Source organism: Equus quagga, chromosome 8 (assembly GCF_021613505.1).
Source record: "Equus quagga isolate Etosha38 chromosome 8, UCLA_HA_Equagga_1.0, whole genome shotgun sequence".
Taxonomy (NCBI): Eukaryota; Metazoa; Chordata; class Mammalia; order Perissodactyla; family Equidae; genus Equus; species Equus quagga.
In genome coordinates, this window is record NC_060274.1 from 80516185 (window position 1) to 80543192 (window position 27008).

The 27008-nt window shown below is 42.5% G+C and overlaps 1 protein-coding gene across 1 annotated transcript; it reads left to right on the forward strand.

Annotated features, from left to right (window-relative positions):
- Positions 1-12912: 12912 nt before the first annotated feature.
- NPY (neuropeptide Y) lies at positions 12913-20156 on the forward strand. Its single transcript, XM_046670684.1, has 4 exons — positions 12913-12978; positions 13894-14081; positions 18051-18131; positions 20024-20156. The coding sequence occupies exons 2-4, from the start codon at positions 13894-13896 to the stop codon at positions 20046-20048; spliced, it is 294 nt and encodes a 97-aa protein (XP_046526640.1). The 5' UTR covers positions 12913-12978; the 3' UTR covers positions 20049-20156.
- The last annotated feature ends 6852 nt before the right edge of the window (positions 20157-27008 follow it).

Genomic DNA, 27008 nt, shown 5'->3' on the forward strand with positions numbered 1-27008 from the left:
CTTTCAAATTATTTGAAGACAAAAAGAACTTTCCTTGAACTAATACTGAAACAATTAGAACCATGGGTATTTTGAAAAACACTTCTGGTGAGCTCATCAGAGTTTGAAAGCTCTGTGAAAACAGCTTTCCTGTTAACTCCTTTCGGCTTAATAGAAGCAGCAAGAATTCTCTAGCCTCATTTTGGGTCCATCCATTAACCTGCTCTGCCCTGTGGCTCAGTTAGTTTCCACTTCCCTTTGGTTCCAGTCCTACTATGGAGCAAAAGGTGCTTCAAGCGCAAACGTGGATTCTCACTTTGGAAAGAGAGTCCTTTCCATCCTGTCCTGAGACCAGATGGAGGGACCACAAATCTATGCAGGCATATTCCTCTGCCTAGTCTCAGGGACCTCCGAGCCACCACTCACAGAAGCAGCCCCTGTACCTCTTCTGTAAAAGCACACACTCTCTTTGGGGAGACATGCTCTCACATACGTTATTAATTGACACATCTGTTGGGAAGGCAATTTGGCGAGAACTATTAACATTTCAAACGCATGCTTTCTTTGAGCAAGAAATTCCATTTCTAGGAATTCAACAATTACTTCTGCACACATGGGCAAAGACAGACATCCAAAGTTACTCATTGCTATATTTTTTTATAGTAGGAGGAGACAGGGGAGACAAAAGTAAATGTTCATCAAGAAATGACAGAATAAATAAATTACTTTCTTCAAAAGGATGTCAATATCTCTGGATGCAGCCAGAGTTGGGGCAAACCTCTAACAACCCTGGACGGAGCAAGTCTCTGAGTCAAAGCGTATCGTACATAGATGGTGGAGCAAACGCTGGAAAGAACCCGGGTCTTGTTGACATAAGTGTGCTGCAGAATTAACTTGTAGGAGAGATGCCCTATGTTTGGGCTTCTTATTTTGTGAGATTATGAATTATGTTCATGATTTTAGACAACCGAACCTGAGTTCTCCATTACTTTCAGCCAAACCATGCAAAGAGAGCATCATTTGAGAAGGAAGTTTTGGAAAAATGCTCTGAGATGACCTTCCTATTGATAAGGCTGAGCGAGGTCTATGGTTCTCTATGCACCTACATACTTTGAGATGTCAGTTGCCATTCCAATAGCTCTCTTCTCTGAGAATGATGCCCAACTTTCCCACGTGACCATTTTCCACCAGTTTAAATGGACCCATGGAAGGAGCTAGATGAGAGAAACACCTCATGGAGGCCTGCATTTCCCATCTCTGAGACTCAAGAGACCCAACTTGTGGTAGCAAGATCCCTAACTTAGCTCTGTCTCTCCCATGGTCCCGCAAGTGGTCAGAATTCTTAGTTTTAGCTCTCAGAATCAGTTCCAGTTACTTCACACAGAAAAGGATTTAGTAAAGGGTAGACTCTTTGGGAGTGAGTGCTAAAAAAGCAGACTCTAGGTTGAGCTTCCAGAAACAATTCCCAACACCTCATCACAGAAGCAGGCCACCGAGAACATGGCTACCTTTGCCTCAGTCAGGAAGCTGCAGAATCTGGAATCTTCCATCAGGGCCATCTGCTCCAGACCACACTGCTTGTACCTCAGTTTGAGTTAGTTATGAAGAAGGTATTCATAGCCTGTTTCTCTCCCCACATAATTTAGTGCTTTCCTAGCTCAGGGTTGTTTAAAACTTTTTTAAAAATGTTTTATAGCATACATAGAGAATATGGGACATTTTGTTATAACTCAATTTTGAACTAAGTTCTCAAGCAACTGGACCTGAACTAAATCACTTCTGAACCACAGCAGCACATCAGACTGGGGAATGGATGGCCTCGTTTCAGCCTCTGGAGACTGGGAGGCTGGAAGTGTCCTGCAATGGGTCTCTAGGGACATCCAATGCACAAGGTCCACAACAATGCCTAAAAAGGAATGATGCATCCTCACACCAGAACCTGAACGTTCTTCAAAACCAAACCTATCAGAAATGAAGTTAAGGTTCCTCTATAAGCCTATCAGGTGGTCAGTGCTATCACCTGAGGTGCAGGTAGCTTTACACAGCATTTTAACCGTCTACACAAGAGGAAATCAATATCTTCCTAGACAGTCCCCTTCAATGTGGCAAAATATGCTTGTCATTCCCACAGTCACTTTAAGGTTCTATTCTCAGCAAAATAAGCATTCCGTTATTGCATGGGTTGTCATGATTAGAAGCATGGGACTTGAGCTAATAACAATAATACGTTTTTTTTAAAAAACTGTGACTGGTCGGAAGAACACAAAGCCAGTCCCAACTCAGCACGATGGGTGCTGTTTCAGAATCTGCACTTTGTGCCTGCGTATGCAAAGTGGAGGAGAGAAGCACAGCTATTATCAGAATACTTTCAAATTTTAAAAAACTATGTTTTCCTGCAATTATCTGGATGTTTCAGATAAATTTTGGTCCAAATAATCTTTATAATTTCTCCAGTTCTCTTGCACATGTACTTCTAGACATTGCTACAAATACACAGCCATCGAAGAGGGCTGTTGGTGAACCCTGTTTCAATTTCACGGAGAAACTGGTAAAGAACATACAGGATCAAGAAGTTTCCTTTCTCTAAAATGTAACAAAATGCACACAAATAAGTAAGAATAGTCAAAATAAATAAATAAGCCAGAAGCATCCAAACTAAGGAAGGAGCACAGCCTTATAAAGAAACAGTTTAAAAACATCATCTACAGAGAGAAGATTCTGGAAATTGACTATAGCTTCAACTTGACTCCTCCAGAAGCAGCACAATGGACAAAAACGTGGAGAAATAAAGTTCTGAAACAACTAACTGATACCCCTAATTTGGAGGGAAGTGGGCTGACGGTGTGAGGGATGGGATTCGGAAAGGAAACTCCAAGAAATATGTCAGGAGTCTCTTTAAATGGTTGCCTCGCTCCACCATGAGAGAAAAATAGATATTCATTCATTAGAGATGGGAAGAAAGTCTAAGAATTGTATTTTTTGTTTGTTTGTTTTACTCGCTGGGAGAAACACAAGATATAAGCAGGGAAGGGACAAATGTGATGAACTCCTAGTTTGCCTATTTTTCACACCTTTTCCACCTATATCCCAGAGGGAGCAGGAGAGACAGGCAGGGAGGGGAGAGGAGGAAATTGTCATCTAAGGTAGCTTTCTTTGAGAGAAGAGGAGGCTTTGGTTTGCCTGGAACCTGGTGAACTATCTGAAAGCCAAAGGCTTTTCTCCCTGGATCAGATGAACCCTCAGCTATTCAGAGTAAACCTCAGTACAGCACTTTCAACCAGTTACAGAGAAAGTCTTCAGTGACAAACCTCCCAACAGTGATACCCACAGTCCTGGTTCCACCCTTACTTCCCAGACCGCATTCAGCCCCATCCTTGCCACCCTCTCAGACAACAGAAAAGCAGATGTAACACAACCCATGAATATAACAGGCCTAAGTTAGGCCTAAGGAGAATCAAGGAAAATGTGTTATAAATAGAAAGATAAATATAAGGCTGAAACAGAGGTTTCCCTTACCAAAAAACAAATAACCTGAAAATAACTAAGTAAGAAAGGAAAAAAGTAAAGAAAACCAAGCATTACAAGTTGAGTTGCTAATGAGGAATGCTTTTGGCTGCAAGTAGCGGAAAACCCAGCTAGCAGCGGCTTCAACCACGTGGACATCTATTATTTACTTAAGTGGACATCCAATGGTGGGCAGCCCCAAGAGTAGTTTGGCAGCTCACTGATTTCACAAGGATCTAGGATCTTTTGATCTTTGTATTCTGTCGGTTTCTGTGTATTTGCAATATTGTCCCTCATGATCACAGATGGCTGCCACAGCTCAAAGATTCACATCTGCACTCAACAGCATCCAAAACAGGAGGAGAGGGGAGTTGTGGGAAAGGATAACTTTATCAGAGAGGAAGCGCTTCTAAAAACCTCCTGCTGATTTATTCTGGTATTTCATTGGCCAGAAATGGGTCACATGTTCGCCTCTAAATCAACACTGGCAAAAGTAAGAGAGTTATCACAATTCAGCCCCTTGACTGGAAATACTGATGTCAGAACCAACCAGAATCTGTTAGTAAAGAAGCAGGCAGGAGTGGCAACTAGGTGGGCAGCCACAATAACAGACATTGTTCAATTCAAATTATTCAAATTTGTTAAGAGAACCACTAGATGAAATAAAACAGATCACATATTTCCCAAATTGCCAGAAATAAGAAATAACTATCACAGATTATAAGGCAACAGATAGAAAACAAAGGAAATAGCAAGTCTCTATTAAAATAAACAAATTAAAAAATCCCATAAAATAAAATAAGATGATAGAATATTAAACAACAAAAACCATTACTAATAAGGGGCCAGCCTTGTGGTGCAGTGGTTAAGTTCTCACACTCTGCTTCTGTGGCCCAGGGTTCAAGGGCACAGACCTACATACCACTTGTCAAGCCATGCTGTGGCAGCATCCCACATACAAAATAAAGGTAGATTGGCACAGATGTTAGTTCAGGGATAATCTTCCTCACCAAGAAAAAAACAAAAAGCAAAAAAAGTTACTAATAAATCACAACCTCTAAAAAGAGAGCAATGAAGAGGTTAAAGCCTTAACTACATATTAAACCCACATTACTAAAGCAGTGTAGGACTCATATAAACAGAAAGACCAATGAAATAAAACAGCAGGTCCAGAAATCAATACAGATATTTATAAGAATTTATTACTGTATATGCTAAACGTCACATCCCAAAGCTATAGGGAAATTATCTTTTTGATAAATGGTATTGAGAAAACCAAGAGACAACGTAGAGAAAAATAAAGTTGAAACCCTAATTTATTCACTATACCAGGATAAATTCCAGGTCTTAATGTAAACAAAAGAGAAAGAAAGAAAGAAATCATAAAAGCACAAGAAAAAAACCATGGGCAAATTCTTCTTTTTTTTTTTTTTTTTACTATAGGACGGGGGTTGGCAAATTGTTTTCCATAAATGGCCAAATAGTAAATATTTTAGGCTTGTGGGCCCCATGGTCACTGTTGCAACTACTCAGTTCTGCCACTGTTGTGAGAAAGCAGCCATAAACATTATGTGAACAAATGGGTTTGGCTATTTTCCGGTAAAGCTTTATTTACAAAAACAAGTGAATGGCTGGATTTGGCGCTTGAGCCATATTTAAAAATCCCGGCTGCAGAGTGTCGTAAGTCTCTTAAACTGAGACCGAAAACCCAGAAGCCACACAAAAAAGATTAATGTATTCAACTATAAATGAAAAACTTCTACAAGGCAAAAACAACACATTAAGCAAAGTAAAAAGATAAATGACAAACCACAAATAAATCTTGGCAACTCACTTCATAAAGAGATAAAATCCCTAGTATATAAAGCCTTCTAGAACGCTCTCCTTCAATGTCATTTTTTCCTCCTCCCTCATCCTTCCCTGCAGCAGGTCAGCATGCTCCTTTTCCCCCCATCGTAAAAGCACCTTCTCTTGACCCCATTTCCCTCACCAGTTGCTGCTCCATTTTCCTCTCCTCTTTGCAGTGAAACTCCTGGAAAGAGTTGTCTCCAGCACCTTTCTTCCCTTTCTCCTTCAAACCCTGCCAGTCCACCAAAACTGCTCTCGCAGAGACCTCCACGTTGCTCAAGCCAGTGGTCAGTTCAGCCTGTGTCTTACTTACTTTTCAGCAGTAGTTGATGCAGATGTTCACTTTCTCTTCCTTGAAAAAAAGAATTGCACTTGGCCTCTAGGACACCAAACAGCAGACTCTTTCAGTTCTCCTCTGCCTCTTTGGTCCCTCCATCTCAGGCTAGTTTGCTCATCCTTTCTCATCTCCTGACCCCTCAACATTGGCTCACTGCAGGAGTCAATTTGGGCCTGTCGACAAAAATAATCCATAACCAATCTATAAATGAAAATTTGGGAGAGTTTATTCTGAGCTGAAATCTGAGGACCATGGCCTGGGGCCTTTCTTCTCAAAGGAAGAAAGGGCACGGAAGAAGTAGGGTGCACAGAGTGGTTATATACCCCCAAACAGGATGTTTCACATAGGATTGAAATGTCCCTTTTACAATAGTCGCGAGATTGCTCTGTTGGCACAGCAATTGATGGAAACAGCAGATAGGTCTGCTGTCTCGGTGAACACAGCAGGGTGGCAGGTCTGTTGTCTCGAGCTGGGTGTTCATAGATGAGTGCAGCAATCAGTTCCTAGCCTAAGGAAAGATGCTTAATCCTTAAGGAAATGCCAACGGTTGGGAGGGGGAGGGAAGTTGCACCTTTATCTCAAGGGCCTTTGTTCTTGCCATAGGGAATATCTAAAGCAGATATACAGTGCATGCTCAATGGCCTCGCTCAGGCCCTTTTGGGAAAACAAAGTCAGGCCGAATTAGGTTTACACCAAATGTCTTCCTCATATACTCCAATATATCCTATTGCTTGCCATTTTTATTTGTCAGGCCTCTTCTTGTCTCGTTCTTTACTCAGTTTCTTGATGATCTTACTATTGACATGGTTTTAAATATGACCTAAAGGCAAACAATTCCTGAAATTGTGTGTCAAGGCTAGATCTCTCTCCTCACCTCTAGATTCACACATACAACTGACATCTCCCCTTGGAGTCCAATAGACATCTTAATCTTAGCGTATCTCCAACTGAGTTCCCAGTGCCAACCCCCAAACCTGCTCCACCTGCAGTTACCTCCATTACAGTTGGAGGCAACACCATCCTTTCAGTTGTTCAGGTCAAAAAGTCTGGAATCATTCCTCTCTCCTTTCTTTGACACTCTTTGCTCTACCTTTAAAATATATCTGGAATCCAACCATTTCTCACTTCTCCCCTGCTACCTCTGTCCTAGTCGCAATGCTGTCTCTAATGGATTGTTCTACAAGCCTGCAGACTGGCCTTCCCACTTCCACGCAGGTTCCCAAGCTTCCACATCAGGTTCTCAACACGGCAGCCAGAGTAACCCTGTCAAAAATACGTCAGATCACGTCACTCTTCTGCTTCAAAACCTGCAATGACTCTCCAATTCAATTATACAAGTGTCAAAATATGTACAAAGCCCTATATGATCTCTCCTCTTCCAGTCCTCTCTGACCTCACTGTCTAGTATTCTCTTCCTCCCTCACTTTGCTCCAGCCACAATGAACTCCTTGCTGATCTTTGAAAATGCCAGGCGCACAGCTGCCCTAGGGGCTTTACTTCAGATTCACCTCTGCCTCTGCCTCTGATGCGGTGCCCAGTTATTTGCATGGATCACTCCCTCACTTTCTTCAAGCCTTTGCTCAGTGTCACCTCCTCAACAAGACCAGACCTGACAACCTGTGCTATAACAAGAAATATATTTGGTCTTTGTTTCTGGTTCCTGGCACAGAGTTGCTAAATCCCTTGTAATTTTGAGTGATAAGGGTGCTAGGAAGATCTTTTGTTCTAATATTTGGTCTTTGACCCTAATTCCTAACACAAGAACTTCTAAGACCCTTGGAATCACTGGAGTGAGAGAGTGTCTTTTGTATGCTAATGAGATGACTGGTGGCTGGGGGAGCCTTGGTAGCTTCAGGATGGGGGCTACTTGCCAGAAAGCCAAGGCAAGATTAGGAGCTTGAAACTTTCAGTCCCACCTCCCTCATCCCCCAAGGAGGGGAGATGGGCTAGAGGTTGAGTTAAAAATCCACCACGCCTATGTGATGAAGCCTTCATAAAAAGACTGAAGGACCACGGAGAAATGACATGCAGAGCAAAACAGGAAGGAGAAATGGGAGTTTGCCAGCAAAGAGTCAAGGGAAGGGAGAGCGTTCCAGGCAGAGAAAGCTTGTGCAAGGGCCCTATGACAGAAAGTAGTTTGGCATGTTACAGACCCTCAAATTATTTATTATGTTCACTTACTTGTGATTTGTGTAAAATACTTGAGTTCTAAATCAGAGGTCTGCATCTTTTCTATAAAGAGCCAGAGAGTACATATTTTCAATTTTGTGGGCAAAAATCAGTCTCTTTTGTACAGTCTCTGTCATAACTTCTTAACTTGGCCATTGTAGCAGGAAAGCAGCTATAGACAATGTGTAAATGAATGGGCTTGGCTGTGTTCTAATAAAACTTTATCCATGGGGGGTGGCCCGGAGGTTACTTGCTGATCCCTGTTCTAAATTATAACAGGCCCCTCTGAAATTCAGTTATAAATTTTTATTCTGATCAGGACCTATTTATTAGGAATCTATTTAGTGCTAGGAATCACACTAGGGATGCAGAAGTAAGTAAAAAATGTGTCACCCCTTCTCTTATGGAGTAAACAGATATTAAAATTTACAGATATTGAAGAAATATCAATGCAATAACTAGATAACTCATACAAAATTCAACTGTAGCTATGTGCAATTAGTGAGAAGTTCAGGGTCCTCTGAGGACTTATAATATGGGACCTAATCCAACACAGAGGACCAGGAAAATCCTCCATGAAGAAGTGACATTTTGAGGTAAAATTAGAAGGCTGTGGAGGTGTTGGCCAGGTCGAGTTGAGAGAGAGAATATCTCAGAGAGAGGACATAGCACAATGAAGGCCCAAAGAGAAAACTTGATTGACATATATAAAAAGCAGAAAGAAGGCTAATGGACAGGAATATAGACTGTAAAGGAAAAAATTACATTAAATAAGCCGAGGAGGGAGGTAGAGCTCAAAATATGTGAGCCTTGTAGTGCAATTTAAGGATTTTGAAAATATTTTGGACTTCATATGACATACAATTAGGAAATTATGTTAATGGAAGCTCCATTTGTTTAATCTAAATTTAAGGCTCTTGATCAAGATTTTCTGAGTTGGACATATAGCCCTGGATTACCAGGTATGAGACCTGAATTTACGAGATTTCAGACTCATAAGCCATGGGAGTAGACGAGATTGCTTGGTTAGTGTGTGCAATGGAAAGGTAAGGCTGGCGCTTGGGGTACAGATGGAAAAGTCAGCAAAGGAGCCTGTGCCCAGTTCAGAGAGAAAGGAGGTGAACTAGAGGAGACCAGCGAAGGCGAGGTCAAGAGAAGTCAGATAACTAGTAAAGGTCTATGCAGCTTGCAATTACCAGGTCTTACCGATAGCCGTTTCAGTAGCTAGATTCAGACAGAACCTAGATTGCTGTGGTTTTGTGACCAAATCAAAGGTGAAGACGCAGAGGCAGTGAGTAGAAACATCTTTTTTTTAAAAAGCCTTGCTGTGAGACGTCCACTCCTGGTCAAGATGTAGAAAGAGGAACTAGATTTACTCTCCCATTTGAAACAACTAAAACACAGCACAAAAATATATGAAACAACACTCAAAACATTGGACATTTGACAACAAAGGACAGTGATCTCTTAGAGATGGGAATCAGACGAGGGCAGCCATACAGTGATCTCAGCTCACTGCCTGAAGAAATTATCCAAGAGGCAGAGCAGAAGGGAGGAATTGACACAGTCTGACAGAGGAGCTGGAGCTGGAAGCGTGGGGAGCCAGATCAGCTAAAATTCTCAGTTAGAGTACCAGATAAGAAAGAATACTCTGGAGGTCTGCAGAGTGTCCTGCTCAAGTATTTGATGGATTTCTGATCCGATCATGTGCTTGAAGAAACCACTGGAGACTAGGAAAAGAACCACACAAAAGGACGAGAGGGAACAGTGTCCAGTGCTCACCAAGGGCAGAGGGTAGTGCCTGTTCCAACAGCCAGAGGGGAAGACGTCACAATTTCGAGAGCATCAGTTATCAGTTAAAGTAAGAGGAAGTTTCTTGCCTCAGAAATGGGGAAAAAGGAAACCTAGACTAACACGAGCTCTGGTGCTACCTAAAAAGCTTAAGTGTAAGACTCAAATGGATCAAACTGTTCCCGAGTTTTTAACTGTGCCCCCCCAAAAAGCTCAAGAATGGCTTTAGGAATGCAAAACATCCAACAGACACAAGGTAAACGAACAGCGTGTGACGTCCTATCAAAAATTACCACCCGGACCAGGAAGAAGGGAAAGCAGAGCCAGGAGGAGAGGAAAAGCAATCAGCCCGAAGGACACAGAAACGCACAAATGAGAGAAGCAGTACACAAGGTATTATTAACGTGCATTCAAGAAGCTAGAGAAGACATTGAACATGTTCCGACATGAAAGATATAAAAAAAAATCCAAATTGAAATTCTAGAGATGAAAGCTGAATGGTCTTTGTAGTGATTAGACATTGCAGAAGAAAAGATTAGTCAACTCAAAGTCATGGCAATAGAAACTATCCAATAAAACAGAAAAAAAGAGCAAAACAACAACAAAATCAAACAGACCATCAGTGAACCGTGCGACAAAACACAACTACCATATGGCCCAGCCATTCTGCCCCTAAGAATTTTCCCAAGAGAAACAAAAGCATATGTCCATGCAAAGACTGGTAACAAATGCTCACAGAAGCTTTATTGTAATAGTCCAAATTGGAAACAACCCAAAGTCCACAAGCAGTTGAATAGATAAAAAAAAGTTTAAAATATATCCATATAATGGAATGCATACTACCAAACAATAAAAAGGAATGAATTATTGATGCATGCAAAAACACTGATGTATCTGAAAATAATAATGCTGAATGAAAGAGGGCAGACAAAAGAGAACATACCATGGAATTGTATTTATATACAATTCTAGAAATTGCAAACAAATCTGTAATGAGAGAAAGCACATCAGTGGAGGAAGGGAGCAGGGAGAGGCAGGAATTACAGAGGGACATGAGGAAACTTCTGGCGGGCATGTATTTGCTCATTATTTTGATTGCAGTGATGACTTCATGGGTATATGTATATGTAAGAATATATCCAATGGAATATTTTAAACATTTGTAGGTTGGTATTTCTCAGTTATATCTCAATAAAGCTGCTAAGAATAAGTAAACAAATAAACTTGATTTTGAAACAAAGGAGAGAAATGGTTTAGCAGTTAGAAGGAGATGCTGGGTTGAGTGACAGTTGTTTTTGTTTGTTTGTTGAAGAGTTTTGTTTTGCTTTGTGTCTTTTATAGAACAAACTCAAGCAAATTTATAGGCTATAAGTTTATATATCTGTATGCATAGAAAACTATAGGAAAGAGAGGACCCGATCAATGGAGCAAAGTCTTGAGAGAGAAGAAACAGAACATTCAGACCCAAGGCCAGGGATGCAGTTTGGACTGGAAAGAAAGAGGATATGGATGTGAGGACACGTGTAGGGTACACAGCTCAGTTTTTAATTCTCCAAATGCCAAACTCTGAGAATAAGCTGTTATTTTTGGATACCAGTAACATTAAGCCAAATTAATCAAATTTCCACATCTCCCCCACTCAACAGTGGTGTGTCTCCTTAGAAGTAATTTCTCCCAAATTCAAGGATTCCTTCCGAGTTTAGGTTTTAACTGATAGGAATCTGTGATACACTTACACTTTAAAACTAAGATGATTTTATTGAAAAGTGGGAAGTGCCTTTCTCCTTAACAGGAAAGGGCTCTAAGTTAGAAGGTGCTTTGCTCTGACTTTATCCAGGGCTCTTTCCTATAAGAACCTCTGAGCGATGCTGAGAGCCCTGATGTTTGTGTCTCAGGCACACGTTTGTGTAACATGGAAAGAGAAGCTGGCACCTTAGTGAGAGGGATGCTGCTCTTCAAAATTTCTAACACTCAGACACACACAAAACACACACACACAGAGGAGTGCTTACTGCACAGTAATTGATATTTAATTCAATGGGGCTGAAATAGCACAAAAACAAAGTGTCAGTTTAACAGACTCACTTGTCATTTCAGCATTAAAATAACGTGTAACTTAACGCTTTAATTTCCTAACGTGCCATTTTATTTAGAAAGATTCAGACTTCTAGGAGCATTCATTCAGGGAACTTTAAGATGCAGGCCACTACATAAAATCCTGATTCTGTAAAAACAGTTTCTGTATCTTTGATATTTATTCAACAGGTTTATCGCGATGTGCAAATTAATGATGAACGTTTTTGATCTCTTTAATTTCAGTCAGAACCCACATTCTCAACCAACGTTCACTGAATGTATCTGGGACTAACAACTGCCAGCAGACAGAGAAATTGCTGTTCATTTAACTATGGGTAGTGTTGGACCAAAATTTTTGGTTTGATTGCGCTTTAAGGGGTCTCTCGAGGGTCCAAACATGGCACTTTTCCAGTAAACCAAGGAAATGGAACTCCCGCCTCAGGGGAGTTTTCAGTCGCCACACTCTTTCAGGTCACGACCGAGCCGGCTTCCCCGCATTTGGGCGAGTACTTGGGGAGGGCTCATCTCCCCGAAAAATAAGCTGAGGAAAGGGGAGCTGAAGCCACTGAAGCCCATTCTCAGCCCCTGGGAGGAGGGGAGGCATTCTGGACCCTCTAGCTCCGGACTTCGGGCAGGCGCCTCGGACCTGCTTTAAGCGCAGGAAAATCTGTGCACCAAGTTGTCTCTCCAAACGCGCTCAGGAGTTGTGGTCAGAGCCGTTGCCGTGCGCGTCCAGGGGATGCTCCACCACGTAGGGGATTCAGGTACCCTCTACCCTGGCGCCCAACGGGTTGGTTGTCCGGGGGACAGGAGACAAAGATGATCCGGGCTGCTTCTGTCTCCGGGAGGACTGGACGGGGCGTGAAGGAAAGCCGGTTTGGGGCGCCGCCGGAGGGCAGAGACTGGCGCTTTGGCTTTGTCCGGCGCCCTTGGAGCGCGCTGTCTCTCTCGCCCGTGCCAAGCCCCCAGTCCTGGGGCAGGGCTTGGGGCGGGAGAGTTGGGGTGTGGGCGGCACCTGGAGCCAACACTCGTGCGACAGCAGCTCCAGGCCCCTTCCCCGCGTCCCCCACCACTCGGGGGCGGGAAGTGGCGGGGTAAGCGTCACCCGAGCGTGATTGCCCAAGGCCCCCCTCCTGCTGCGGTGAGGGAGCGCCATAAAAGCCCTGTTGCAACCCGCTCTCGACACCCCATCCTCCGGCTCTCACCGCTCCAAGAGGCGCGCCGGACAGCAGAGCACCCGCCGCCCAGCCACGCCCGCCCACCAGCCTGCCACCGTGAGTGCCGCGACCGGCTCCGCCAGACGGGAGCAAAGGGGGGACGCCGGTGAACTTGCCCGGGGCGTTGTCCAAGCCATGCGGAGTCCTAGGACGCTGGGAGGGTCGCGCCCTGCTCCCAACCCCTGCGCGCCGCGCTCCGACGCGCGCCAGCCTCTCTGGGCGGTTAAATCCCACTTGCTCCTTCAGGTCCCCTCTGATTGTGCATCTGCCCTTCTCCCGGCTGGGCAGTCCTTCTGGGTTATATTTTGGCGCATATTGAGGGGGAACACGACCTGCAGCCCAGGGCAGCTGACAGTCTCTTCCGAGGTCGCTGCCCGGAGAGAGGTTTCCCAGGCAGCGCCCTCTGAATGAGGAATCCCCGGAGTTGGAAGCCCCGCGCCCTGCCACCTCCCGGGATCCTTGAGGTCAGAACTGAGACTGACTGGCCCGGGGAGCAGTTCTCTCCCCTCTCCCCAAATTGCCACCTCGAAGTAATCTCAGCCATCGCTGTCGAGCTCCTGCAGCCGGGCAGACCAAAAGTACGAACGAAGAAAGTTTTCTCCTCTGACAGAGGTTTGGGGAAGAGGGTAGGAAAGCGATAATCCCTCAACCCAGCGGGAGGAACTTCTAATTCTGTGTTTCAAGCGTCTAAACTGGCGCCAGCGCTCCCACCCCTCCACCCCTCGCGCCTCTCGCCCGGCGACTCTTTGGCGCTGCAACTTGGACCCGAGTTGCGCGGAGTTTTCCGGCGGAGCAGAGGGGCCAGGCCAGGGCAGACCGTGCCCTGGGGAGGCAGAGCGGAGCTCGCCACGCTCCTCTTTCCTCTGCGGGACTGGGTCGAGCGCGGACTGGGGGTAGAGGGTGGCAGCAAGGGAAGGGGCGTGCGTCCTCTGAATCCCCAAGCCCCGTCTGCTGCGCCTGCTGTGTCCGCAGATGCTGGGTAGCAAGCGACTGGGGCTGTCCGGACTGACCCTCGCCTTGTCCCTGCTCGTGTGTCTGGGCGCGCTGGCCGAGGCGTACCCCTCCAAACCTGACAACCCGGGAGAGGACGCGCCCGCGGAGGACTTGGCCAGATACTACTCGGCGCTGCGACACTACATCAACCTCATCACCAGGCAGAGGTGGGTCGGTTCGGTGGTACTGACTCCGGAGCGCCCTGCCCGCCCACCCGGAGATCCTGGCATCGTAGAGGACAGGGACCATTTCTTTTTCTTCGCTGTATCACAGGACAGGACAGTATCGGGCACATACTTGGCTCTCAGTAAATGTTTGCGCAGGGCACTGAGTACTTTCCCTCCGCAACTGCAGTCGTAAAATCGTGATCCTCAGATTCAGGTTCCCTAGGCTGTGTGGCTGGCCGTCTCCTCCCATCCACCCCCTCGTCTTTTTGTTTTCAGAGCAGTAGGGGGCCTGTCTGGAAACCTGGGTGGGAAAGTTCCCAGTGAAAGGGGTGAGGGGAGCGCCAGGGAAGCGGTGGAGGGAGGAGAGTGAGCAGGGTGTCTAGGAAAAACAACCAAAACAACCAGGAAGCAGCTCGGTTGCTGAAGACTTTGCCAGATTTTCCATCCTGCCCAGAGCGAACTGAATGACAGTATTTAGGAAAAGACAAATAGAGCTATTTTTCTTTTCTTCTGTGCAGTGTTTTTTGCAGTCTCAGGCCCTTACTTGAAAATTCTGGCCCCAATAAAAAGAAATTTAGCGGAAAACAATTGATCTAAAATGCAGAGACTTTTCTCATTTTGCAGCAGGTGAGTTCTGAAAAGAAAGTGTCCACTTGGTGCTTTATTAAGTAGAAACTTAGATTGGTGTAGTCACTCTAGGGTGAATTCAAGAATTACATGGAACCCGAGAAATCGTAAACTTTATTCTGAACCCCTAGAAAGCTAAAATGAAATGGCACATTTTCACTCTTAACATCAAATGTTAAGCAAAAAATCAAATCCAAACTATTTTACAAATATTACAGGATTTAACATTTGTTTCCAAAATCGATTCATCTTAGTTCCAAATCATTCAATATCTTATTTTAATTGCTGAGATCAAATGACCTTATTATCTAAAAAGAAGGAGCCCTTTCAAAGCATTAATGTTAACATGTTTAAGTTATGCTTTGTAAAGTGTCAATTTTGTTTTCACCATATTTTCACTGTTTACAAGTCAGGGAATAGTTGAAAATGATCCAAAGTGGGGAGAATTTACATTTATTAAATAAAATTTTCTTTTTTCTGTTTCATCAAAAAGGGGTATAACATCCTTAAAAGCTTTTGAAAAAGTCCCAGTTTATATAGAATCAGAAATATATGAAAATGCCAGAATTAAATAGTATTGGTTTGTGATCCTTAAAGTCTGATCATTTAAATTAACAAAAAGCAATAATGTTTGATATCCTAGTAGGCTTCTCAGAAAGTTAATTGCTTCTGATTTTGCTTGTGCTATCATATAAACCAGAGAAAAGAACTTGTACAAATAAAAAATATATTAATTATTATTTTTCTAGGAAAACCTTTGCTGATTATGTAGTTTGTCAGTTACAGCACACAGTAGAGCTTACTTCTGCAAAGATGATTGCTATAGAGCGTTACCGTCATCTAGAGCTTTAGCATTTCAAGATGTTTTTCCTAAGCATTATTTCATTCAGAGTTTACCTCAAAGCTTTGAAGTGAGTATAATCATCTCCATTTTACAGATCATGAAACTAAGAACATTTCGTGAAAACTTATTTTAGGGGTGATGAAATTGGAGCCTTCCTACTGGTTTTCCTTAGGTATTCTTGCCACCATCAGCAGTCAGTGCGATCTCCAACATCTTTGATGAAGAAAAAATAAGGGAAAGGGACTTGAATTTCATGGGAAGAGATTCAGGTTAGGTGGGAATGAGTTGATCCTGAGGCAGAGTTCCCTGTCTCATCTTCATGTAAGTTCCCTCTTAGAAACCATCAGAGGTTTATAATCTGCCCCCATCATCTCCATTCTGTATTCTCATCGCCTTCCCACCGCACACACCCAATCATATGCATATGTTTATATTTTTGACAATTACAGTGTCACTTGTGAACATATGTTTTAATTTGGCATAAATGGTAGTCTGATATCATTCTCTTTCCTCCTTTGTTCTACTCAGCCCGTGTTTTTAAGCTATGCACTCCTGGTTCATTGCTTCTGAAAGCTGCATCGTCTGTTCTAGAGCATGACTCCAGCACCATTTGCTCATACAGTCTTCTAGATCAGTGCTTCTCAAATGGGGCTGACTTTATGCTCCCCAAGACATTTGGCAGTGTCCGGAGACATTTTTGGTTGTCACAACAAGGGGTGGGTGCTACTGACATCTAATAGGTAGAGGCCAGGGATGATGCCAAACATCCTACAATGCCTAGGACAGCCCCCTGCAACAAAGAATTATCCAGCCCAAAATGTCAATAGTGCCAAGATTGAGAAACTCAGCCCTTGGCTAGTGTTTCTCCATCCTGCTTGCACAGTGCAATCACCTGGGGAGCTTTTAAAATATACTGAGTGGGGTGGGGCCTGGACTGCATAGTAGTTTTTAAAGCTTCCCAGAGACTCTATCATTGAAAGTTAAAGAATTATAGGGAAGAAGGGTAATACAGAATTAATGAGAGAAGGGACTAGTAAACAATGCTTTATGACTGTGCAAATCCTGCTATTATAGATTTAGGTCCGTTACTGGTAAATTAGAGAAAATATTTGCCAGTTCGTTCCTTCTCTAGAGCGTGATGAAGATAAATGAGTTAAGATTGCCCAAGAGTTTTAAGATGAGTAAAATCAACAGACAGAATAAATAAGTATAAGTAGTGGCCTAGAGTCTGATATCACAACTCCAGCAGAAAATCTTTGAGGAGATCCTACACATGATGGGGGTGGGGGAGTTTGCTTTGTTTTTGCTTCTCTTGAGCCCCAGCAAAGGAGCAATAATAGGAAATCTTTCCAAAAAACTTAGATGTAGTTGTTCCTGATAGGCGGTTGGAGTCCACCCTCTGGCAGCTTTGTTCTCCTGTTTTACCTATTAGCTAATCAATCCATACCAGGCTGATTTTTCATTTGTGAACAAAGTGGCTGCTGGTGTCCAATGCCTTTTCTGAGAAAGAGAAAGATAGCCTCTTCAAAAAAATACAACCTGGTATAGATTTGTCAGACCCTTTAGCAGTGAGAGAGAGAGAAAGACAGACAGACACACACCAGTGTACACACCCACCTGGAGCAAGTAGTGTGTACCGTTCAGGAGGAAAGCATAACCTTGCATTCATACATTGTCCTCTCCATATCCTGCTATGGGAAGAAAAGACCAAGCACATTTCTGTGGACTGATAGGATTCATTTATATTTACAGGGCAGATCTCGCAGTATGAGAGAAGGCTTTTGGCTTTTGGCATCCCAAATAAATATGGAAAATACAGGACCTAGGATCTATTGGTAGCTGTAACAATGGGTGCAGTTCAACAGCAGTAACATGACTTTGTGCATCACTTTGTCACTTTCAAAGTATTGTGACTCACATTGGATAGTCACAGAGACTGATTTAAATTAGGAGTTACAATTTTAGTTTTACAAATGAGAAAACTGAGATTCAAAGGCATGGCTGGGTCTAGACCTTTAGTCTGCTAATTTTTTTCAAGGGCTGTTTCGGACCAAATATCATCTGGTGTCTTGGTTAAGATTTAAACGGCTGTGTATCATCAGAACTATAGCCAGTTAACCAATTACGGAAACATTTAAAACTATACTTCAGTGCATTTTCATTTATTTCCTATCACCTACTTACAAAATTATACCTATATATGTATTGCTTGTGATAGTATAAAAAGGCAAGAATTTGACTAGGAATTTTGGTTGGGTTTAAATGATCTGCTAAGTTTTTTTTATTAAGTATTTAAGCAAAGTTTAAAATATATATATATAATTTGAAATCATATTTGTTTCTCTATAATGAATGCTTCACACACCCAGATTACTTCTTAGCAGATGACCAAGTGAAGATGTTTTAGACTTAATACCCCAAATCTTCTTTTTTTCTAAAGGACTTTATGACTCCTCCAAACTTGCTTTAAAGGATTTTTTCCCTTTTTTTTTTTTTAGATACGGAAAACGATCTAGCCCTGAGACACTGATTTCAGACCTCTTGATGAGAGAAAGCACAGAAAACGTTCCCAGAACTAGGTATGAAAAGGCTCCTGTGGGACGTTGTTGTGGAGCTCAAGGTTCCCAGGGGAGGGAAATCAGAGGGTTGCCCAGGGAGGAGGTGTTGGAATGGGGTCTTCCAGACCAGGTAGGATTTGGGCAGAAATGGGGATGAGGAACAAGGTAGGGAGGACCTTTCTTTCACGTACTCATTTGCAAACCTCTAAACTTCTGTGGGGTAGTATTTTCCAGCTTGAATTATTTGATGCTCCTTTGAAAAAATTAAATATAAGTGACTTTTATGTCAGAAGTTACTCTGTAGAGAATTGCTAACTGGGCTAGAATTGGGGGAGCACAGAGTGAGTCCCCATCTCGACATTGAAATCACCAACCGTGCATCTCTGGCTGGGATAGTCTTTGGTTTTTATACACTATGTGGAGTGTCTAAACATCCAAGGAAATGTTCCTCATGGGTCTCCCTCCAGTCTTCCTGATTTTACGTGAAGCTGTAGATAAATCAAGGGGTGCTTCTGTTTACTTTTGGACATATTTTAGTTTGACTGATGTCACATCGTAATTTATTGCATTCAATGAATGAATGTTGAACAACATATTATTCTTAGAGGCTTGTCTGTAACCTTGGGGTTTTCTTGGAGTGTGGGTCTGTCTTGAGAAGAGGTGCCCACCAAAATCCAGGTGTCCAACATTGGGCTAGGATCCTCTGGTGCCACCTGGATGAGGAGTGCTCCTGAAAAAAAGCCTGATCCTCTGTTTCCATAACTGGCTCTTCCATCTGATGCCTCCTGCGTCTACCTCCAGTAAAAATCAGACACATATGGGTCATCCATTTTGGGGGTAGCACATCTGCCCTAAACTCAGAGCTCCACAGCGTCAAGAACCAAGTTCCCCAGAAGAGGTCACTAGAACACTTGCTCAGTGAGCGTGTTGGAGTGTCACTCTTCACTGGAGTTCTCCGGAGAGACTAAGCAGATGCCCCACGGAGCCATTCGCGGTTCCTCCCAGCCTCCCTCTGTTCTCTTGTGAAATGGCAAGCCGGGGTGAAGGTGCAAGTCTAGAGTTGTCAGCTTTGTTATCTCTGAAGGAAACAACAATTTAGACTAGAATTACACTCCACTACTCTTGCCCCTGGAGATACTAGCCCAGACTTAAACAGCAAATACAAGGGAAGCAGGTGGAAAATTCATACAGGTTGTTATTAAACACTAAGCAATAAATGCTTTTTAATGTTTCCTTGACATGTATATGATGTTTGCCACGGTAAAAAGTTTAGGGTAAGCCATATCTACTTAGAGTCAGAAAAAGAACCATCCAGACCTGCTTACAACCTTGCTGCTCCTCTTTGTTTTGTGGCCCAAAGTCACACGGTTGGTGCATGAGATAGAGTTAATTGCACCCTGATGGACGGCCTCAATCACGTGCAGTTAGAGACAAAAGTTGACAGCTCTGAAGTTGCCTGTGAATGGTATTTTATTAAAAAGTGTTCCTTATAGTCTAATAAATAGCGTCTTACTACATAAAAAGCCTTGCAGGAAAACAAAGGAAGCATATTCAGAGTTGAGTAACAGTAACTTTCTTGTTGCAGTTTTGTGTGATTCCCATAGTTCTGATCTTCAGAAATATTGCAGCGTTCTTCCGCTTCTTTGATAAATACAGAGCCTTTTAAATACTCCCTCTGAGTTTTGCCGGAGCCTCCTGTTAACATGAGGGAAAGCTGCTCAGCTGGGTCCTTGCACGTTATGCCGCTGTCTCCCGCTCTGATGTTATACTTGGCGTCCTATTTAGAATGCCACCAGGAGCGTTTTCAACAGTTTCTGATCATCTTTCAGTTCAGAGCTGGATGTCTCACTCTTGCAGGCCTCCCAGGAAGTTGGGAAGCTTCTCTTACATGCTTTGCTTCCTATGTTTGACAGGCTCGAAGACCCTTCTATGTGGTGATGGGGAATGAAACTTGCTCTCCGGTCTTTGCCTATTTTTCAACCCATACTTCATCTTGTAAAACTAGAGTCTGCCGGTCCTCCCAATGCATGAAGCCCCTGTGCTCAACTCTGCAGAGTTTCCCTTTGTCGTCATTGTATATATGTGCATTTAAATAAAATACCATGCATTCGAACGTGTGTGCTCCTCTGAAAAATCTGTTGTTGAAATAGAATTATTTTAAGTTATTCAAGTAGCTGATTCAAGGTGTGTTTCACCAATATTATAGTAGTGGCTATGGAAGATATAAAGATATGATTCATGATGACCAAGACTCGTGTGTGTGTGTGTGTGTGTGTGTTTGTGTGTGTGTGTGTAACAATAGAAGTATTTGGAAGCGTTGAGCAGGGAAATGCTAATTTGGAACTCCCACCCCCAGCCCCATTCACGTGGAATCCTCCTTAGCCTATGCCGTCAGCAGAAACGATTGCTGTCCAACAGAACTTTCTGCAAAATGTCCTATATCTCCTCTGTGTAATAGGGGAGCCATCAGCCTCATGTGGCTTTTGAGCAGTTGAATGCAGCTAGTGCAAATAGGGAGGTGAGTTTTAAATTGTATTGAATTTTAATTTAAATAGCCACATGTTTCTAGAGGCTACCACATCAGACAGCTCATGTCAATGCATTTACTTAGGCCACTCCTCTTCGAATTTGAGTCATAAACAGAAATACACTGAGTAGGATGATTACCTTTTCACACAGCATGGGACATGTTAATTAGTTTGGCTAAAGGTTATTAAACTTTCCCCTTCCTTCATGTGTCTATTTGCATGGGCTTCATTTAAAATTAACATTGGGGCCAGCCCTGTGCCCAAGTGGTTAAAGTTCTGCCCGCTCTGCTTCAGCAACCCTGGGTTCGCAGGTTCAGATCCCAGGTGCCGACCTACACTCATCAGCTGCTCTGTGGAGGCATCCCATACACAAAGTAGAGGAAGATTGGCACAGATGTTAGCTCAGGGCTAATCTTCCTCACATACACACAAAAAATAAAATTAAATAAAATTGATGTTATTAGATTCTTACACGTAATTTCCAAGTCAAAGAAAATGGGTCTCATCCATTTTCGATATTTCATATTCTCATCCATATTTGTACTTTGAATCACATTGTAAAAAATCTGCACAAATATTTTTTTTGTGATGTCTTAAAATTGCTTACAAAAACCACATTTACATCATGACTTAGGGAATCTTATAGTATATAAAATATTCTCTCCATATAAAGAATTCTAATGTTTCATTAGCCAATGAAGTCAATGATGCTGCGGAACATAATTTCCTTTAACGAAACAGATAAAACTGTTCTGCGATTTTCCTAAATTTCTCCTTATCTTTGTTTATTTGTGCTTTGAACTAAATACCAATATGTAAAGCATTTTTTAAAATCTTAAGATATTGAGTCAGTCACAATTTATTATCACACAATGTCAAAGTTCTTTATTAACCTAGTATATTAACCTAGTATATTTGGAGATTTTCTATATTGAACTTAGTATTATGCAAAGAAAGTTCACTCAAAGATTCATTTGTCAGCACAGATGTGTTGAATATTCAGCACCAGATACAGAACTCTTCAGAGCAAACAGGAGTAAGGTATATGAACCATTGAAAGATAATCCAGGAATTTCATTTTAAACAAAAGTTTAAACTTCTTATCTCATCAAATAAAAGCCTGAAAGCTAAACATTAAACAGCCTACATTGTACCAATAATTAAGGCCTTGGTCTCTCGCCTATTCACCTCATCTTCCTAGAAAAAGAACTGAGCCTTCACACCATGTGAGCTCTTTGGTCCTGAGTCAGTGGCTCACAGGTTCTCTGACCTTCAAATTCACTAAAAAATTTCTGAGTTCTCATTCACGAAATGGGGATAACACATCCAGTTCTGGGTACTTTCACCATAAACATCCTTGCCATGGATATCTTTGCTGCAAGTGTCTTTCCTACAAACATTTTCACCACGTAACCAATTTCCCATAAGGCAATTTTGACATAAAAGACAAAATGATGAGAAATAAAAGAAGAACATTAAAAAAGGACACAATAAAACATGAAAAATGAATATCAAAATGAAAAAGACTATTGCGAAATATAAAATATTTGAATACATTTAAAATGTGTTTAGATTCATGGCAATACAGCCCAAATAACCGATTTTATTCTGTGGGTTGTACCTAAGCACTTGTCTTCAAAGTCTGTCTTTACAGTATCGTACATGTTTTTCTTTTTTTGTTGTTGATTCATGTTTTTTTGCTTGTTGATTCATCTCCTTGTTTGGCATCCATTGCACTTTTTCTCTTTTGCTAAAATTTTCTTCATTAAGAGAGGTATCAATTTCCAAACACTAAGATGCATATTTGTGACAGAGCTTTGCATTGAACTGTGAAAAACCTTCTACTCTGTTGTTTGTTCTTGGCATTTTAGGGGAGGAAGACATTTCTTCTACCCTCTCTGGGTTCATCTGGCTGGAGAATGAATTAAATTCACTTGAGATAGAATAGCAGGAGAAAATTAAACAAAGCTTTATAACATGTATACATGGGAGAGGCTCAGGCAAGCTGAGCAACTAGCCAAAGTGGCTGAAGCCCCCACATTAAATATCATCTTCAGCTAAAGACAAAGGAGGATGTTGGGGGTGGGGGGGAGTCAGTTACAGGAGGTTACCAGACAAGCACAACAAACAAATGCAGATTTAAGTCCTTGCCTTTGGCATTGATTAAGAGTTTCTAGAGAGAAGGTCATCCCCCCCTTCTTCCTGGTACAGAGGGGGAGACATCTTTACAGATGGAGATTTCCTTTACAGTGTAAATGTCTCTTACAAAGGGTAAGTAAATTCTACTTTTCAGTTGCTTTCCTGTCTGCAAAGTAACCAGCCCCAAATAATCATCATGTCAAAGAGACATATCTTGTGGTGGCCAATTCCAGGCCCCCACAGCATGTTGTCACATGTCTGTTGATAGATGTTCCAGAGTTTTGTGGGAAATGTGGAGCTAAGATTTATATAAAATAAATATGGGAGTACTGCATCAATGGAGAAATGACACCAAACTGTCAACCAGTTATTTTGTCTTTTATGGCAAAATTGCCTTACAGCCAAATCGTTATATGGCGAAAATCTTTGCAATGAAAATGCTTGTGGCAAAGATGTTTGTGGCAAAGAAGCTTCCAGCGAAAATACTGGACAAGGAGAAATCCTGCCCAACTTTCCACATCTACATTGGGATCAAAATTCAAGTTAAGATAATGTTACGAGTAAGTAATAGGAGGGAGGTGGATAAGGAAGAAATTTTTGATGATTCCTGTGTTGGATTACAAATCTCTTGCTTTAGGTTGAATGTTTGTCTCCCTCCAAATTCATACGGTGAAATCCTAAACCCCACTTGGAGGTGGGACCTTTGGGGGTGATTAGGTCATGAGAGTGGAGCTCTCATGAATGGGATTAGTGCCCTATAAAAGGGACCCCAGAGTGCTCTCTTGTCCCTTCCATCATAGGAGGACACGGTGAGAAGATGGTCATCTATGAACCAGGATGCAGGCTCTCACCAGACACTGCTGGCACCTTGATCTTGGACTTATCAGCCTCCAGAACTATAAGCAATAAATTCATATTGTTTTTAAGCTATCTATCCATAGTAATTTGCTATAGCAGCCTGAACAGACTAAGATATCCCTAATAAGCAGGAATTTTCTTTAGGAAGTACAACAATGGTAAACTCTTAAAAATTGTAAAACTACATCCCAAAAGATTGTCTAGTCACATTTTTCAAATATTTTCAGCCTGCCAGCCTCCTTGGAATAGGTGTAAAGGCACCAGATCACCCACCTGTCATTGCAAATAATAATAATAATCCTCCCTGAAGTTACAACAAGAGTGACTCAGCCTTCGTTAACGAGATGCCTGTAAGCAACATAATCATTAGCAAGTAAATCTATAAGCATTTGTTAGCTTTCCTCTGATCCAAACTCTGCTCTACATTCTAAGAGGTATAAATTGTGCATAAGTTTTTTGCAGATGACGTTGTGTTTTTATTTTGATCCTTACGATGCCATGACACATTCAAGCAAATAATTATTCCCCCTTTTCTCACAGATGAGCAAACTGAGGCCTAGGAAAAATACATGACTTTCTCCACCTCATTCCAGTTAGAGAGACTAGACAGCAGCTCCTCTACTTGCAGACTTTGCCCTGCCTGATGATGTCTTGTGGAAGATGTAAGTCAAGACCAGGTCGGATATAATCCAGTTCAGAATATAACTCTGGCCCACTTAAAACAAATTAGACAATAACAAAGTACTAAACTGTGCAAAAGGTATTTAGAAAAGGGAGTGAATGTGGGTAGAATTAGCTGCAAGAGGCTTAATCGAGAATGTGAATGTTGAGCTGGGATGGAGGACATTTTGGGTGAGGTGAGCAGCTGGGTTAAACGCAGAGATGGATCAGCCACAGCTTGTGTAGGAGAAGTCCAGGGGTCTACCCAGCAGGAACAGAGGCAGAGTGGCCAGAGGTTGGATTGATGAAGTAGGTCTAGGAATCGCCAAACTCATTCACCCATTCATTCTCTCACTTGACATTTTTTGAGCATCTAATATGTATTGGATATTGTACTAAGCACTGGGGATATAAAGATCAATAGTAGTTTCTCAGGGAATTTACCACCTAATGAGGGAAACAGGTAATTACTGTGCGTTGTCGGAAGCACAGAGATGGGAGTGTTAGAAGTTTGGGATGTAGTCAGGTGCTTCCTTCCCCCTCATCGTGCTTCCCTTTGTCAGTTTCCTGACAAAGGATCTGTCAATATGTGAATCAATTACCAAATGGGGAACAAAGTGCAGGATGGGCAAGTGTCCAATGAGGCCAAATGCAGGGCTGCCCTAAGCTGAGTCAGGGTGCCTGGCTGAGGCCCGAGCCTCTAGAGTAACCCTGCCCCCATACCAAATCTCTGCATCCTTGTAGAGAGTGACAGGAGCACTGAGGTCTGTGAGGCGGCCTCCCAAATCCACTCACCCAAACAGCCACATAGACAACAAGAGCCAGCCTGCCACATCCGGATGCAGATGGAAGAAGAGAAGGGCACTCATGACTGTGCATACCCTTCACATACAGCGTCCCTGTCCACGGTGCAGTGTGGTCTAATGAGTCAATCAGAACAGCAGCTCCCCTCCGAGGCAGAGGGAGATAGGAACAGAGAAGAGAGGAAGGGGTCCGAAACCTCTTTGGACCAAGGCTAAAACTTAAGCCCTTCAAATTCAATGTGTTCAAAGCTGTTATTCCCTATTTTAGGAACAGAGCTATCTCCTCCCTCCCTGACAAGAAGTGGGCACGAGGTGATACAGGAGCCATGAAGGGGCACCACCCCAGGCTGGGGAGAGCAGAGGACACAAGACAGACTTCCTGGAGCTGCTGATGCTTGAGCTGAGGTTTGAAGGATGAGCGCCAATTGCCAGATGAAGAATGTGAGACAGAAGGTAGAGGACATGCAGATATGAGACAGCAATACATGTTTTGAGCACTTTTTAATTATTCTTGATTCCTATATTTTGAATTTGACTATGTGCTAGGCCTGGACCACAAGTTTACTATTCTAAAGAGAAAATCCCAGTTGGGATGAAATCATGTCCCCCAGTCTCATCTGCTTTTCCTATAGTCTTGGCTCCAGGGGCAAACTGGCCCCTCTAATAATATTTTTCATTCAGCCAAACCACGACTAGACTTCTCAGCCTGAGATCTCTTAACCATGATCTTGTGGACAGATTCACAAGCCCAGAGAATAAATGTTGTGGGATTGGTTCTATCCCTAATTCAGGAAGGAAGGGACTCACTATTTGTTTTGCAATACTTTAGCATCCTTAATATTTTTCAGCTTCTTTCCCCTGCCTAGATAAGGGTCAGGACAGAGGAGCAGATATAAAGAGAAGGAAAAATCAGCACTGGTTGGGAGTTCCACATCACGGCACAGCGCTTCCCATTAAGTAAAGATGACTGGGACACCTTTCCGAAGCTGGGTGCACATGCAGACCCTGTGGCTACTGAAGACAGGAAAGTAAATACAACAGCAGTTAATTATCCCCCTCTTTCTTTCTAACACACATGCACTCTGTTGATATGGTTACTTGTTGCCATGTAGGCAACAGAAAATGGTTTTTCTCCTCCATGCAGAACATTGGAATCAGTCACGATATCATCAGAACTAAACAAATACCTTTTCTATCATCATAAAGGAAACCAGCCTTTTGAATGAGATGTTTCAGTGGAATATACTTTTATTGTGGTTCGTGGGTAGGAAGATTATGATATTGTCACAACTAAATGATTGCCTTTTCTTCTGCCTATTAGAAAAATTAGTACAATGTGAAATCACACAGAGTCTTTCTCTCTTTTTAAAATCGGAGTGGAATAACATGTAATTAATTATATGTGTCATCCGGGCTCATTTTTTTACTGTGCTAAGTAATAGCTACCAATTTAAACCTGTTCTGTTGCTGCAGGACTAAAACACTTTGCAATTATGGGAATGGGGTGATCGTGTGTGCTGATCCCTGCCTTGTCGCCTGATGTGTAGTTGGTGCTCAGTGAGAGCTGTGGTGACGACTGGGAGATCTCAGAGGAACCAGAACAAATGCAACGTTTGGTGAACGACCTCAAAGGATTCTTTGCGATCCTTTCATGAGGTACAGCTACCATTTATCCAGGGCCTTGACAAAAGCACAGGAGTTTATTTCGCCAGAGCTTCCTGGCGCTCTCCAAGTTGCTCATTGAAGAGACAGTTCTTTCTCCTCATCTCAGAAGTTTGATTACCTTTGATTACCTTCAGTATGAAGTTCATAAAAAAGTTTTTTTGTCGACCTTGAATATTGTGGAACCAAACCCCCTCAAATAACTTTTGAGTCACTTGTAACTTTTCTCTGGCTTTGAGTTTAATGAT

Coding starts and splice junctions, on each gene's coding strand:
- NPY (XM_046670684.1), top strand. CDS start 13,894: ATGCTGGGTAGCAAGCGACTGGGGCTGTCCGGACTGACCCTCGCCTTG. Junction 14,082..18,050: donor AACCTCATCACCAGGCAGAG/GTGGGTCGGTTC, acceptor TTTTTTTTTTAG/ATACGGAAAACGATCTAGCC. Junction 18,132..20,023: donor GAAAACGTTCCCAGAACTAG/GTATGAAAAGGC, acceptor TATGTTTGACAG/GCTCGAAGACCCTTCTATGT.